Raw genomic sequence first — 17,500 nt, 5'->3', positions numbered from 1 at the left:
CCCATCCCCCTCCTGATAAAAGGCCTAGGCAAGACACTGACTATGACTCCTTTGACCAGGTTTCTATTTCCTCTGATTCCTCCTCAGATCAGGGATATTCTCTCCCTCCCTATGAGGACTCTGATGCAGAAGAATCTATACCTTCAGCCTCTCCGCCTGAGGATTACTCTTTTGGGGAAACCTTGCACACCATGAGGGAGCATTTCCATTGGGAGAGCCAGGATTATTCAGAATCCAAGAAAAGGCTCAGAGACTTTCTTTTATTGCCTCAGCACAGCCCCTGGCTATCCCCCCTGTGCTTGACATAGTTGATGATGTTTTCTCTGAATCAAGTCTGTCTCCTGATTCTTTACCCCCTGCACCAGTCAAGCCAGACAGGTACTACAGGGTCCCAGACTCTCATAGATTTCTTTATAAAAACCCTGCTACTGACCCAGAAACTATTTCTCAGGGTCCCAAAGGGGTTAAGGCTTCCACTGCAAAAAACACTGTTCCCTCTGATAGGGATTCTTGAGCTCTGGATAGATGGGGGAAAAAGTTTACACTTCTGCTACTTTAGCTGTAAGGGCTTTAAACTGCCAGTTTCACATGCTTAAATATCAACAGTACCTCATGTCTTTGTTAAAACAGAAATTGCTTACAAACTCACAATGTCCTGGCAATAAGGAAATGCCGGATTTATTGCATGCAGCTGAACAAGTGGGAAAGCATACTCTGCAATGTGGTTTTGATTCATTAGAGGCTTCTTGTAGAGCCGCAGTTACAGGCTCTGTCATTCGAAGGCATGCTTGGTTGAAAGAACAAAGTTTACCTGAACATGTTAAAGTAAAATTATTGGATGCTCCACTACAGCATGATACTTTGTTTGGTGTTAAGGCAGAAGAGGTGTTAAAGAAAATGGAGGATAAAGCAAAATCATTGCAGACAGTAAAGGATTTCTTACAGGTTCAACCACCAAGGTTTAGCAGAAACTGGCCTTCAAAAAATTGGTCTTTTCCGGTGTCAGACAGGCCACAAAGAGGCAGGTACAGACGCCCAAGAGGCAGATCTCAGCCCCAAGGTACATACAGACCTAAACAATGGGGTGCTTCAGACCCCAAAGGAGGAGAAGACAAATCACAACCTTATAGGAAACAGTCCCAATGACTTTCCTCTACAAATGCCAAGCACTTACCTATTGACAGCACCCTTAGGGGGGAAAGCTAGCACTTTTCTCACAAAATTGGCACATGATCACCCAGGACAAATGGGTACTGAATATTGTTTCTCAGGGTTACAGGTTCCACTTTCACACCCTTCCAAAATCAAAAGGTATGCCGGACCTGCCACAAAACCAACGGGCAGAGGCACAAACACAAATCTCTGCTCTCATGGACATGAGAGCTATTCAAAGAGTACCACAGCAACAACAGGGACAAGGATTTTACTCAAGACTTTTCCTGGTACCCAGAAAGGACAAAGCCTGGAGACCAATACTGGACCTGTCAATCCTAAATACTTTCCTGGATGTTCCAAAATTCAAAATGTTAACACTGCAGCAACTTCTACCCATGCCGGGCAAGGCGGCTTGGCTAGTTACTTTGGACCTCAAGGAGGCATACCTGCATGTCCCAATCAGACAATCTTGCAGAAGATACCTCAGATTCATAGCTGGCTCAATGCATTACCAATTCTCTGCACTGCCCTTTGGCTTATCTACTGCGCCCAAGGTCTTCACAAAATGCCTGGCACCAGTAATTACATTTTGCAGACAAAAGGAATTCAAATATATCCCTACTTGGACGACTGCCTTATTCAAGCAGAGAGCAAGGACATTCTACCAAAGCATCTGGCGTTTGTAAAAAGATTACTAATTTGCCTAGGGTACACGGTAAACAAAAAGAAATCAAAACTAGTGCCCTCTCAAGAAATAATATTCCTGGGTGCAAGCTTAAATACAACTGCCCAGATGGCTTATCTCATGCCAGACAAGCAAAGGCAACTGACTCATTACTTTCAAATGATGGCAAGAAAGACCCAGCTCCCTGCAAGAAAAATTCTGCAGGCCCCGGGCTTCATGGCATCCTGCATTCTACTAATTCCATATGCAAGACTGCATATGAGGAAACTAAAATGGTATCTAAAAAGTGTTTGGACTCAACATTGCCACAGCCTGGAAACGCTAATAACTCTAATTCCCTGCCTGGAAACACTAATAACTCTAATTCCCTGCCTGCAACAGGAGTTTCGATGGTGGGCACTGGCCTGTCACCACAACAAGGGACAGCCTTTCACCTTACCCACAGCCAGGCAGACAATAACAACAGATGCATCGGAATATGCCTGGGGGGCACACATGGCAGGAAAATGTATTCAGGGCATGTGGCCCAAGGAGCAAATGCATCTTTACATCAATCAAAAAGATGCTAGCTGTACAGAATGCCCTGACAGCCTTCAAGGATCTGCTACATCCAGGACAACTATTACTAAAGATGGACAATACCACAGTTATGTGGTGCATAAACAAGCAAGAGGGCACACATTCCTACTCCCTCTGCAGGCAAGCCATGACTTTGTGGAGCACAGCACTGACCTATCAAGTACATCTGCAGGCACAATTCCTGCCAGGAATGAAAAATACACTGGCAGACGAACTAAGCAGAAATCTCATGGATCCTCACGAATGGAAACTAAATCCACAGGTCTTCAGCAAGATAACAAGGAAATGGAGACACCCAGACATAGATCTTTTTGCCTCCCCTCACAACTGCCAATTACAGAGATTCTGCACAAGAACGTATCACTCACAAGCATGGAAAGTGGATGCTCTATCATTCAGCTGGAAAACCTTGACAGTTTATGCCTTTCCTCCACTGCCTCTTCTTCCCAAGGTGCTCCTAAAAGTCAGACAAAAGAAGCCAAAAATGATCCTGATTACCCCAGACTGGCCATGCCAGCACTGGTACCCAATCCTAAAGAGCTTGTCTCGAGGCCCAGCCTGGCCTTTACCTCAAATTCCTCATCTTCTGACTTAACAAAACAATCAGATTCTGCACAGTCAACTCAGAACCTTAAATCTGGGTGCATGGCAGATAATATAGCAACTCAGACCTCACCTCTCTCTAAAGCTGTTATGGATGTCATTTTAGAAGCCAGGAGGCCCAGCACTAGGAAATCTTATGCAGAAAAATGGAAGAGATTCTGTGCTTGGAACCAGGCACAAGGACTCGAACCACTTGTTCCAAATATACCTCAGATTTTACAATACCTAACTGAGATGCTGGACAAAGGCCTATCCTTCTCATCAATTAAGATCCATGCCTCTGCCGTCTCAGCTCATTACAATACAGAACCTCCTATTTTCTCTCATCCACTACTAAGACAGTACCTCAGTGGGGCAAAAAACATAAGACCCCCAAGGAGAGCACCATTACCTACTTGGGACCTCAATTTTGTTTTAGAAACACTCACACTGCCTCCTTTTGAGCCAGCCAATACAGCTGATATAAAATTCTTATCATGGAAAACTGCTCTGCTCCTAGCAATAACTTCAGCAAGAAGAGTCTCAGAGTTACAGGCATTAATGGCAGTGGAACCTTTCATTATTTTTCATCAGGACAGTGTCTCTCTAAGGACAAACCCAACATTTATGCCAAAGGTAGTATCCAGTGTGGCTCTTAACCAAACCATTCATTTGCCAACATTCTATCCAAATCCCCAGAATAAAGGGGAGAGATGACATACACAGACAACTACGATTCTACTTGGACAAAACAAAAGCTTTCAGAAGAACTGAGCAACTGTTTGTAGCTTATGCTGCAGGATCACAAGGAAAGCCTTTCTCAAAGCAGACTATTTCAAAATGGATAGGACACTGCATTCGCTTCTGCTATTCACAACATGGCAAATCAGTGCCTAAGGGCATTAGGCCACATTCTACCAGAGCAGCAGCCACTTCAGCAGCCTTTCTCAGAGGAGTACCAACCAAAGACATTTTAGAGGCTGCAACCTGGAGTTCAGTGCACACTACTTTCACCAAGCACTACCACCTACCTCTCCACTCTAAATCCAGAGCAGGCTTTGCCACTGCAGTTCTGCAGGGCCTGGTAGCCTCTCCTAATCCTATTTAGGCCCAGCCACCCAACCTCAGCTTTGGGATTCAACCCAAGTGAAACACGAAGAACATAGTACAGATGTCCTTCAAGGATGCATCTGCAGTCCTAACATATGGGTTGTCCTGCCTCAGGCAGCCCTTCAGTCGGCCGGATTCCAAAGTCTGGGTCTGGCCTCGGCTGATGTCGCACTTCACCCGACGTCATAGCTGCTGTTTATTGGGTATAAAGGTATCAGCCGACGCCATTTTCCTCAGTCTTTCTTGCCGCGCGGTGCCCGAAGCAGAAGCTGTTCGCAAGTGCCGGTCGGTCAGATCCAGAGATTTCTACTACCGAAGACTTCTAAAAAGCTAAGTACCCCATTGGGGACTCTTTCTTGCCTCAGCCGATGTCAGACAAAGTAAATAATTGTTTAACTTGTGGGAAACGAATACCTCATAAGGATTTCCACTCTTACTGCCTTCCTTGCTTAGGCCCAGACCACGACGTATCAGCTTGTCTAGCCTGTGCTTCCTTCAACCGACGGACACTTAGACGTCGGTCGGAGTTTGCAGAGGAGTTTTTTGGTCCCGCTTTTGCATACAAAATGCCGTCGGAGACTCCGACTACGCAATTAGCTAAAAAGCGCAAGGAAAAGGACCGACACCGGCTGAAACCGAGTCCCCGGTTCTTCCTTCGGCCGAAAGCATGCCTCCGATAGTCGAGGCCTCACAAAGCATGGCTGAAACTGCTACTGAATTTACTGCTACAGAAGCAGGCGCCCAGGATTTGTCAGACACTATTCCTTTAGACATATCTACCCCTGCACGTGGGGCTGCTAGACCCCCTGCTTCTATGTCTATCAAGGCTTTTGCCAGGGCTAAAGCAGCTAAATCTTCTAAGGCCTTACCTGCAAAAACTCCTTCACATAGGCCTACCTCTAGTTCCCAAATGCTCAGCCTGGCTGAGGATCTCATTTCTTTGATCAGGGGATCCCAACCTCACCCAGACAGGGCCTCTCAGCCCCCTCCAGACAAGAGGCCTAGGACTGAACCCCCGGAACCTGTCTCTACAGATTATTCCTCGGATGACTCAGACAATTTAGACCCTCACGAAGGCCCATATTCTCCTTATGAGGATTCTGATGCAGAAGACTCCATTCCTTCTGCTTCTCCTCCCGAAGAATTTTCCTTTGGGGAAACCTTGCATGCTATGAGGGAACACTTCCAATGGCAGGGCCAGGATTTTTCAGATTCAAGGAAAAGGCTAAGGACCTTTTTACACTTACCACAGCATAGGCCTTTAGCCATTCCGCCAGTACTAACAGTTGTGGATGATGCATATAATGATGTCTGTACTGCTCCTGATTCTCTTCCTCCGGCCCCTGCCAAGCCAGACAGATATTACAGGGTCCCGGACACACATTACCATTTGTATAAGGCTCCTGTTGCAGACCCTGAAACCATTTCACAGGGCCCTAAAGGTGTGGCAGATGCTTCTGCCAAAAACCCTCTTCCCTCTGAGAGGGAATCTAGAGCATTAGAGAGATGGGGTAAAAAGGTTTATACTTCTGCTACTCTTTCGGCCAGGGCCTTGAACTGTCAATTTCACATGATTCAGTACCAGGAATTTTTGTTAGAACAGATAAACAAAAAACTGTCTTCTCCTGAACCTTTAGACCGCAAGTCCCTTCAGGATTTGTTACATAACTCTCAGCAGGTCAGTAACCATTTCTTAAAATGTGGCTATGATGCACTGGAGGCTTCCTTTAGAGCAGCTATGACTGGAACAGTGATTCGAAGGCATGCCTGGTTAAAAGAACAATCCTTACCAGACCATGTTAAGTCAAAACTCCTAGATGCTCCCATGGAGAAACAAAGTTTGTTTGGCTCCCCTGCACAGGAGGTTCTAAAGAAGGTGGAAGAAAAAGCAAAATCTGTCCAAACAGTCAAGGATTTCTTACAGGTCCAACCTCCGAGGTTTAGCAGAAATTGGCCTTCGAAGAATTGGTCCTTTCCAGACAACTCCAGAGCGCAGAGAGGAAGAAATAGACGCCCCAGAGGCAGAGGTCAATCTAGGGGTGCCTACAGGGGACGTCAGTGGCAACCTAACAACCAGAGAAGTACTGCCACAAATTCCACTACAGCCACAGGGCAGACACAATGACTTGGCTCTAGTTCCGCCTACCAGGGAACAACTGGAAGCACCCTTGGGCAGAAAGCTAGCCTTATTCTCCGACAACTGGCATTACATTACAGGAGACAAATGGACTTTACAAACAATAGACAAGGGCTACAGGTTTCACTTCCACATTCTACCAAAAAAGAGAGGAATGCCAAACCTACCACCAAGCCAAAAAGCAGACGCTCTAAGATAAGTCAACAACTTACTAAGGATGAGAGCTATAGAAGAGGTACCCCCTATGGAACAAGGCCAAGGATTTTACTCAAGGCTTTTCCTTGTACCAAGAAAAAAAATCAATGGAGACCTATTCTAGACTTGTCCGCACTGAACACATACCTCATTGTTCCAAAATTCAAAATGCTGACCCTCCAGCAGCTTCTTCCCATGCTGGGCAAGGAGTCTTGGCTGGTGACTCTAGATCTCAAGGAGGCATACATGCACGTCCCTATATGACCAGATTGCAGAAGACACCTCAGATTTCTTGCAGGATCAAAGCATTATCAATTCTCAGCATTGCCTTTTGGCTTATCTACTGCGCCCAGAGTATTCACGAAATGCCTGGCATCAGTAATTGCTCATTGCAGGCTACAGGGAATTCAAATTTACCCATACCTGGATGACTGCCTGATACAAGCGGACAACAAGGCAAAATTGACAAAAGATTTGGAAAATGTCATACAACTGTTGCAAGCCTTGGGATACACAGTCAACATACAAAAGTCAAGACTAGTACCATCCCAAAGGATAACATTCTTGGGTGCAGAACTGGATACATCAACTCAGATGGCTTTTCTCACAGAAGAAAAACAAAAACAACTACCAGCCTACTTCATGACATTAACAACACAAACTCGGCTTACTGCAAGGAAAGTCCTGCAAGCCCTGGGCTACATGGCATCATGCATAATATTGGTTCCACATGCTAGGCTGCATATGAGAAAGCTACAATGGTACCTAAGGAATGTATGGTCTCAACACAAGCACAGTCTAGAAGCCCAGATTCCAATAATTCCATGCCTGAAGCAAGAATTCCTGTGGTGGGCTCAGGCCTGTCAGATGAACAGAGGCTTGCCTTTCCACAAACCTCATCCAAGCCAGACCATCACCACGGATGCCTCAGAACTAGGATGGGGGGCACACATGGTGGACAAGTGTATTCAAGGCCTATGGACCCAAGACCAGCTGAATCTACACATAAATCTAAAGGAGATGCTGGCAGTGAAACATGCGATCCAGGCATTCAGACCACTCCTTCAACAGGGTCATCTGCTGATAAGGACCGACAATACCACAGTCATGTGGTACATCAACAAACAGGGAGGTACACATTCATATCCTCTATGCCGGATGGCAATGGACCTGTGGAATGTGGCCCTGAATCTCAACATTCAACTTCAGGCCAGATTTGTGCCAGGAAAAGAAAATTCTCTAGCAGACACCTTAAGCAGAACTACCACGGATGCTCACGAATGGATGCTGCATCCAGATATCTTCAAAACCATAACAAAGAAATGGGGACTACCAGAGATAGACCTGTTCGCCTCCCCACCAATTGAAGAAATTCTGCACAAGAGCATACCACCCACTTGCTTGGAGGGTGGACTCCCTTTCTTTCAGCTGGAAAAACCTGACAGCATATGCTTTTCCACCTCTTCCCTTGATGTACAAAGTTCTACTGAAGATCAGAGAGGATCAGCCAAGGGTAATCCTGATAGCTCCAGACTGGCCGAGGCAGCATTGGTACCCGCTACTGAGAAGCATGTCTCGGACACACGCATGGCCTCTACCTCTATGTCCCTTACTTCTAACACAGGACAACTACAAGATCCTACATCCAAACCTGAAAACACTGCAGCTAGCTGCTTGGAATATTGCATAAAACAAAATAACCCAGGTTTATCCCAGAGGGTTAAGGACATTATCCTGGAGGCACGCAGACCTTCCACAAGGAAGACTTATTCAGCCAAGTGGAAAAGATACCTCATTTGGAGTGCAGCAAAGGGGGAAAATGTCTCATTGGCAAACATAGCACACATCCTGGAATATTTAGCAGAACTGTTCCACAATGGCCTGTCTTACTCCTCCATTAAGATTCATGCATCAGCAATTTCAGCAGAATACAACATGGATCCTCCTGTCTTCTCTCATCCTCTACTCAGGCAGTTCTTGAGAGGAATCAAAAATGTAAAACCTCCAAGGAAACCACCTTTACCTACATGGGATCTCAACTTTGTGCTGGAAAAGTTAACACTTCCCCCTTTTGAACCAGCAGCAACAGCAGAATTACAGTTCTTGTCTTGGAAAACTGCTTTCCTGCTAACAATCACTTCAGCAAGAAGGGTATCTGAGTTACAGGCATTAATGGCAGTACAGCCCTTCCTTATCTTCCATCAGGACAGAGTCTCTCTGAGAACTAACCCTACCTTTATGCCAAAAGTGGTCTCCAGAGTATCATTGAACCAAGCAATTCATTTACCTACATTCTTCCCCAACCCACAGAACAGGGGGGAAAGAATGCTACATACCTTGGATGTGCACAGACAATTATGCTACTATCTGGACAGAACTAAGACCAGCAGAAAAACTGACCAGCTTCTGGTAGCATATGCAACAGGAATGCAAGGAAAAGCAATTTCAAAACAGACAATCTCAAAATGGATAGGAAATTGGATTCGTTTTTGCTACTCTTTTCATGGAAAGACAACTCCTGAAAATATCAGACCTCATTCCACAAGAGCTACAGCCACCACTACAGCTTTCCTACGAGGAGTGGCTACCAAAGACATTTTAGAAGCTGCTACTTGGAGCTCCGTGCATACATTTGCCAAGCATTATAATCTACCCTTATATTCTAGATCCCGAGCAGGTTTTGCAACTGCTGTTTTGCAAGGGATCTTAACTACACCATCTTTATCTTAGTGCCTCCTCCCCCAGTTTGGCTATGGTATTCTACCCATATGTTAGGACTGCAGATGCATCCTTGAAGGACATAGTACAGTTTTGTACCTACCATAAATGTAGATGTCCGATGGGTATGCATCTGCAGTCAGGATTAACCACCCTCCTTCCCCTCTGTGGTATTCCTAGGGTATTTACCCCTTCGTTTAGCTAGCTGGGGGAATCTATTATGGTGTATTTGTTTGTATATATGTATATACTTATATATCTTTATATTGTGTGCTCTTTACTGTTTGGAATTATTTGCATTTATCCAAATTGAGCCTTCCTAGAGGGCACCTGGCATCTGGGGCAAGAAACATTGAGGAAAATGGCGTCGGCTGATGCCTTTATACCCAATAAACAGCAGCTATGACGTCGGGTGAAGTGCGACATCAGCCGAGGCCAGACCCAGACTTTGGAATCCGGCCGACCGAAGGGCTGCCTGAGGCAGGACAACCCATATGTTAGGACTGCAGATGCATACCTATCGGACATCTACATTTATGGTAGGTACAAAACTGTACTTTGTGTACCTACCATAAATGTAATGTTCGAGTGTATTCACTGTTGCAGTCCAGGTTACCCACCCACCATCCCCCTTTTTCTTTGCTGGGACTTCTCTGTACTTCTCTATTCTATACAACCTATGTGGTTTATTTGCTTGTAGCTGAAGGAAATGTTTATTTTAATACATGCATGCTTTCTGGCATAATTTTTTTCAGCCTACCTGTTTGGGGGCACCTGACATCTGGGGCAAGAAAAACTGAAGAACATGGCGTCGGCTGCATCTTTTATACCCCTGGAGCACTGACGTCAGGGAAGAGGCAACAGCAACCAACGCTGGACCTAGACGTTGGAATTCTGGCCGACTGCGGGTAGCCTGTCAGCAAGTAGCCTGCCAGCAGGATAACCCAAGTGTAATGACTGCAACAGTGAATACACTCGAACGTCTACATTTATGGTAGGTACACAACTGTACTTTCTGACCTTGGAACCAAACCTGCCTTATATCAAGCTCGCGTCAGCCAAAAACTCTCGAGCCAAGATCCTACCCAAAATGCTCTGCTCCGTTACCTCAGATCTCGTTTGCCACGTTGTTGTACAGCCGTGTCAAGCCACTCTCTCTCAGCTAAGTGAATAATTTTTAAAAGTTTATATATTGTTAGTAATTTAAAAGTTTTTCAGACAGTTACTTTTACTATACTCCTACCTTATCATATCTTTAAGACTCTCTCCCTATAGTCTCATTCCTTTTATTACCCTTTTCTTACCTGTGAGGTAATTCTTCATTACCATCATTGGTAATCCTTCCTTCTTTCTCTTCTTACCCTTCTGGGTAGCCTTTCTTTACTCGTTGGTACTGTCATTCTTCTCCACATCATTATGTTGGATAAGAAAAGTAGTGTTGGTTTCAAACAGTGTAAGAATTGTGGCCGTCAGTTACCACTTTCCATTGGCCATGATTTATGTATGTATTGCTTGAATATCTCCCACCTTACTGTGGATCCCCTGTGGGGGATTTGTAGAAATTTTTCGACCAGAACTCTTAATGAAAGAAAGAACAAGTTAATCCTGAAAGGACTCCTCAAATCTCCTTTCTGTGAGGCTATCTCTGGGTCAGAGGGCTCACCCCCTCCTGCTAAACCCCGTAAGAGACATTCTTCTTCCTCATTGAGGTTGCTCACTTCATCTCCCTCTAGAGATCGCAGGGAGTTGACTCATAAGAAAGTGAAAATTGCTAGTCCAGCGCTGCCACCTGTGACCCTTTTGACTCCAGGCACGGCACCACCCCAGTTGATTCTTGCTCCAGCCATGTCCTCCTTATCCCCACCAGCACCGGAGTTCCTGATGCAGACACTTATGGCTCCACCAGTTTTGTCACAGCCTTTACCGGCACCCTCCCTGCAGGTACAGTCTTCTTCAGCACCATTGGTGCAATCCCCTTCGGCCCCGAGTCTGACGATGCTGTTCTCCATGGTGCAGACACTTTCAGCCCCGACATGTTCTTCGGTGCAGTCTTTTTTGCACCATCATTGTTACTGGTGCAAACATCTTCCTCAACGGCACCGTACCCATCGGTGCAGACACTTGCCTTTACGGTACAGACACCTTCGACTTCTATGGCACTGCTTTCGTCGGAACAGAATACCTCAACACCATTTTCCTCGGTGCAGACATTCTTGGTTCCAGGCTCTGCACCACTCAAACTAGCCAGTACAAAGTAATCTCCTTCTATAGATCAGTTTGTTGGTAGCCAATATAGCCCTGTCCTAGAAAGGCCAGAATCGCCTTCGGATTTCTCTATGAGGTCGACCAGGAGCTTCTCTGAACAAGATGTGTTGCGGCTTGTTGACCAGTTGCTTGTGGCCAGGGGTCTCTCTCAACCTATGTGTCCTCCTTCAGGTTAACATATTTCTCCTCAAACTCCAACCGTATAGTCCTCCTTTGACTTCCACCCAAGCATCAAAGCCCCTTCCTCTGACAGCAGCTTCCCTCTCTCCGACCCCAATAGTGGACCTCACTTTGGAGCCAGAGTCATCCTTGTGGCCCTTGGTGCACTGGGCATCGGGCTGTTCTCAGGGTAGTGGCTGCGCCGTGGAGGAAGACATTCTTGGTTCCACACCGATTTTTTTCTATGGCACCCTCCCCAAGAATCCTCCTTGTCTCACGCTCCACAGCCCTCTTGAGACTCCTGGTCTGGGGGTCGGCTCGTCGAAGCGGGATGTGACTCCGGTTCTGAGGTTGTCGTGCTCTGTTCCGGGCTCCCATCCCTCTTTGGGCAGGCCGGCCTTTCAGGCCATGGAGAGGATGCTTGTCTCCGTTGGCAAACCCCCCCCCCCCATATTGGCATTCTCTCCCCCCTCTGTGTTGCAGCTGTAGCAAACCACAACCACCGGACACTGGGCACAAGGGTCTCGGGTTTCTCCCCCTCAGGAGACCCCCTCTTTGCCATCTTACCCAGAACTTACCACTGAGGAAGTACCAGGTAAGGCTTCATGCAAGAGGAAGCACATGGACTCCATTGAGGAGTCTTTGACCGAAGATATGGACTTTGATGATGGGGAAGGGTCCCCACAGTCACCCTCTGATCTGGTGTCCTTTGGTGACATCCTCGAGATTCCTAGACAGAGGAGTGACTGGAAGTCCTCTAATCCTTCCTCAGAGGAATCCGTATTCCAGCAGGCCTTTCGTGTCTGGCCCCCTAACTCCTGGGTTACCCCTCCGGCCGATGAGCTTGTCCAGCTCATCATCCAGCGTGCATGGAAGGCTCCTGATACCCTGGAAGCTATACCGCAGAGGCCTGACAAGATTTTATCTCCCCCAGCTGAGCATCCCCAGTGGTCAAGAGGTCTTTCCAGTAGATGCCATGGTGGTGGTGACTGCAACCAAGAAAGACTTGGCAGAAGAGAGCCAAACTGTCCATCCACCCAACAAGGAGTCCTGGGTGATAGACTCTGGGAAGCATGTGTTTGCTTCATCAACCTTTGCCGTAAGGTCTTTGAACTGTTTGGCACACTTTACAAGGCTCCAGAGGGATCTTATCAACAAACTCTCTGAATCCTTGGCAAGAGCTGTTTCTGATGAGGTTCGTGACAACATAGCTTCTCAGATAGCGACCCCAGAATCTATATCCAATTCTTCCATGCGTCTTATTTCACACACAATGGAAGGAGTGGCTAGAGCGGCAGGCGCAAGTATAGTCATGAGACGACATGCCTGGATGCACCTTTGTGACTTTGCAGACTCCTTTAAGGCTTCCTTTATGAATGCCCCCATCGAGGCCACTTCTTTATTTGGCCCTAAAGTTAAAGATACGCTGGCAAGGTATGAACAAGATGGCAAGACCCTATCTGCTGTTGGTGTCAGGCACTCCACTCAACGATTCTGCTGCAGAAATCAGAGGAGTGGGAATATGTGGCACAGGAAATCACAGGGCTCTTTCCATGATGCACGTGCCGAGTCCTCCCCTAGAGACAGAGGGGAAACTCCAATGGAAGATGCCCCTTTCGGAGCAGAGGAGGTCTGCGAAACTGCAGGGTTCCAGAGATTCTTTCTCTGGCCAATCCTTTCAGCACTCCTGAGGTGTTGCCCGACTGCTCACCTCTGGAAGTGGTCGGGGGTTGTTTTTCTTTGTACCCCACTGCCTGGCGAAACATAACCAACAACTCTTGGGTACAACAGATAATATCCAGAGGCTATCACATCCCCTTTCATCTCTGTCCAACCTCATCCAGAGACTTACCCGACATTCCACCCAGTCAAAGGGAAGCAGCAGCACACAAAATCCAAAAGCTGCTACAAAAGAAAGTAATACAAATGGTTCCCCCGGACAAGATAGGATCCGTTTTTTACTCGAAGTTTTTTTTTGGTGCCAAAAAAGACAGGGGACTGGAGACCAATTCTGGATCTCAGCACACTGAACAAATTTGTAAAAACAGAGAAATTCCGGATGGTCACGGTTGTCTATCCTTCCTCTTCTGGAAAAAGATGATTGGATGTGCTCTGTAGATCTTCAAGATGTGTATTACCATATAAAAATGGGCAAGCGCTCAAGAAGATACCTCCACTTCTGCATAGGAGCCAGTCACTGCCAATTTTGAGCACTGCCCTTCGGTCTCTCTACAGCCCCCAGTGTGTTCACCAAATGCATGGCAGTGGTCATCGCTCACCTGCGACTTCAAGGATTCCAGGCGATTCCATATCTAGAAGACTCTGTCTCCTCACCGCCCCCACCAAGCACCTACTGGAAGAAGCCCTAGACTGCACTCTCCTCACAGCACAACACCTGTGAATCACTATAAACTGGAGATGTCCAACACGGCCCCAGCACAGTCTTTAGAATTCATTGGGGTGCTGTTGGACATGAGGAATTGCACAGCATCTCTTCCAGATCACAGACTTCAAAGAATAAGACAACAGGTTCAGCCACTGCTTTGTCACCCCAAATCTAATGCTTGGTCCATACTCCAACTCTTAGAGTCAGTGGCAGCCTCTATCACCATTGTTCCTCTGACAAGATTCCACATGAGACTTTTTCAGTGGTTGTTCCTCACTCAGTGGTACTCTCTTCAACACTCCTTGTCTTTTCAAATAAGTGTAACTCAGAGATGCAAGCAAGATTTGCTCTGGTGGACATCTCGAAACTCCCTACAATGGTCTCGCCCTATCAACCGAAAGCCACGGTGACCACGGATGCTTCCCTGATGGGGTGGGTGGGGGATATGTCAGGGAAACTCGGTCCAAGGCACCTGTTCGGAGACAGAGGCCCTTTTACATAGCACTGTCCTGGAACTGAGGGCGGTGCTACTAGCATTGCAAGCATTCCATTCCATCCTTCCGTCAGGCACTATTGCGATCCAGTCAGACAACATGTCAGTGGTCTGGTACATCAACAAACAAGGGGGCACCAGGTCTTATCCGTTATGCCATAGGCCTTGAGAATATGGCAGTGGGTGATAGCTTCCAACTGTTTTCTAGTTGCAACACATATTCCCAGGAGCTCTAACATGATAGCAGACAAGTTGAGCAGGTGCATTCTACAACCTCACGAGTGGCCCCTCAACCTTGTGATAGCTGCAAAAATTTTCAACCGCTGAGGCCAGCCTTGCTGCGACTTATTTGCCTCACCAACCAGCTACAAGTGCAGGAACTGTTTTGCCCTGATCCCCACTCGGGGACAGTCACAGAGAGATGATCTAGTCCACGCTTGGCATTCGGGTCTACTTTATGCTTATCCTCCTCTCCCTCTCATCTCCCAATTTCTGAAGAAAGCATGGCAGTTGAAAAGCAAAGTGATCCTCATTGCTCCATACTGGCCTCAACAAGTCTGATTCCCCTTCCTCTGGCCTCACCTGCTAGATCAACCATGGATCCTCAATCCATCCCCAACGTTGATCTCCCATCCACAGGGTTTGACTCACCCCAATCTAACAACCCTGAAGCTTGGTTTCTCCACTTTCAATGATTGCCAGACAAGATAACCTCTCGCCCCCGGTGCGCAATATTCTTATTGCATGTCATAAGTCGTCCACCAGAGTAATCTATCTCAGTAAATGGAAAAGGTTTTCTCTATGGTTAGCGAATAAACAATTAAACCCCTTGTCAGCCCCAGTTTCGGTGGTTCCGGATTACTTAACACATTTTTTCCACTCTGGGGTGTCTGCCTCTACTATTCGTGTTTATTTAGCTGCCATTTCAAATTTCCACATTGGTTTTCAGGATTCTTCACTCATGTCACATAGACTCTGTAAAACTTTCTTGAAGGGGGTTCTTCACCTAAAACCTCCCTTTAGAGAACCATTACAACCTTTGGATTTGGCCTTGGTCCTATAAGCCCTAACAGCTCCCCCTTTTGAACCTGCGTCTTCATGTGATTTAAAGTATCTCTCTTGGAAAACTTTGTTTCTTGTTGCAATCACTTCGGCCAGACGATTGTCAGAACTTTAAGCCTTATGCATCAAACGTCCCTAACTTATCTTCCATAAGGATAGAGTATCACTGGGAACTAATTCTTCCTTTTTAACAAAAGTGGTGTCAGAGCGTTCTATCAACCAGTCTATTGACCTTCCAGTATTTTTTTCATAATCATTCTAACAAGAGAGAGTATTGCCTGCACTCCCAGGATGTTCATAGGCAAGTATGATTCTATCTGGACAGAACAAAATCTAACCGTAAATCAGACCAACTATTTCTGGCGTTTCTGGACCAAGACTAGATCATCCTGTCTCAAAAGTTACATTGGCTTCATGGCTGAGGAACTGCATTAACTTTATCTACAACAAGAACAATATCACCTTGCCTCACAGAGTGAAAGCACATTCTACAAGGTCTCTGGCAACTTCAGCAGCTTTCCATACTAGGGCTTCCCTCAATGATATTTGCTCAGCTGCAACTTGGGCCAAGCCTAATACTTTTATCCTTCATTACAAATTGGATTTGGCCTCCAGAGGTGGAGCTTCTTTTGGCTCCATGGTGCTCAGGAATGTCCTTCTATGAGATCCATCCAGGGATACAGGTAGCTGGGGACTCTGTCCCATCAGTAAGGAATGAACAAAGATTAACAACATCAGATAAAGAAGTTATGTATTACCATAAAATTCCATCTGTGTTGTTGATCTTCGTTCATTCATTACTTCCCACCCTCCGTCCCCCTCCGGAGGTTCCTGGTTGATCTCATATACTTCTTTATTGTAGGTCTGTTATGACCAGAAGTCACCTATACTTTTGTCTATCAACTTGCAAACTCGATCTGAGGTAACAGGGAGCAGAGCATTCTGGGTAGGATCTTGGCTCAACAGTTTTTGGCTGACGCAAGCTTGATATAAGGCCGGCTCAGTTCCAAGGACGGAACCGATAACCCATCAGTAATGAATGAACGAAGATCAACAACACGGAACGTTATGGTTAGACATAGCTTCTTTTTTCTGTAAAGTTTTATTTTAACTTCTCAAAAAATATGCTTTCTGTCTTCAGTTGTTGAAGCCAAAATTTTTGAGGATTGCAAAATGACATTCTGTTTCCTGATGCTTCATTTTTTTACCATTAAGACTGCTGACTGCAGAAAGTACAGGAGTGATTATGCAGAGGTCTTAAAAGTAAATTTTTTTACCAAAAAATCTAAAGCCATTCATGTGGCATGCATTCTGTAGGTATTGTTATATCAGTGTCAGTATGATGATTACAAATTCACAGATTTTAATGTTTCTAAACGCATTTGATTTCAAATAGAATTCTTGCTGTTGTGCTTATTCAGGATTAGATGCATTAAAGCTATGAAATCCCATATGGTTCTGATAGTGTGGGATACCACATAAAACAGAAAAACTAAAGTAAGATATTTTAAACATCCTTTTTATAAATTCTAGGTTTAAAGAAATTGCTGGAAGCTTAGAAACTGTGTTATCTGAAGGTCTACAGGCTGCACCAGGTAAGAGCAAAAGGCCTTGACTTTTCAGTGAGGGACTTGAACAGCACTTATTTTTAAACACTGTATATTCTAACATAATAAAACAGTAGTGTCCTGTGATAGTGTTCCATTTGTAAGCTTTGAACATTGATGTAATTTCTGTATGACACCATTGCATGTTTTGTCTGCTCACACAAGCATGGTACTGTTCCTTTCCAAGTTAGGCTGCTGTATGTTCAAATGCACCAATATTTGCAGTCCGTTTTTGTAACAGAGTTGTACTTTAATTGTAGCACACTGTATCAGTTAAATAATAGGCTGCACCAGATATATATATATATATATATATATATATATATATATATATATATATATATATATATATATATTTGAGAGGCCT

The 17,500-nt window shown here is 45.6% G+C and overlaps 1 protein-coding gene across 1 annotated transcript in view; it reads left to right on the top strand.

Moving 5' to 3' along the window:
* The window catches only part of COG2 (component of oligomeric golgi complex 2), a 1,275,772-nt gene that overhangs the window by 727,081 nt on the left and 531,191 nt on the right, over nucleotides 1–17,500 (top strand). The window contains exon 11 of the mRNA XM_044076075.1: nucleotides 17,060–17,121. Within this exon, the coding sequence (XP_043932010.1) occupies nucleotides 17,060–17,121 (62 nt within the window). The remainder of the gene's footprint in view (nucleotides 1–17,059; nucleotides 17,122–17,500) is intronic.

Source organism: Protopterus annectens, chromosome 1.part1 (assembly GCF_019279795.1).
Source record: "Protopterus annectens isolate FY-2018-M chromosome 1.part1, PAN1.0, whole genome shotgun sequence".
Classification (NCBI taxonomy): domain Eukaryota; kingdom Metazoa; phylum Chordata; order Ceratodontiformes; family Protopteridae; genus Protopterus; species Protopterus annectens.
This window is presented reverse-complemented; position numbering and strand designations above follow the sequence as displayed.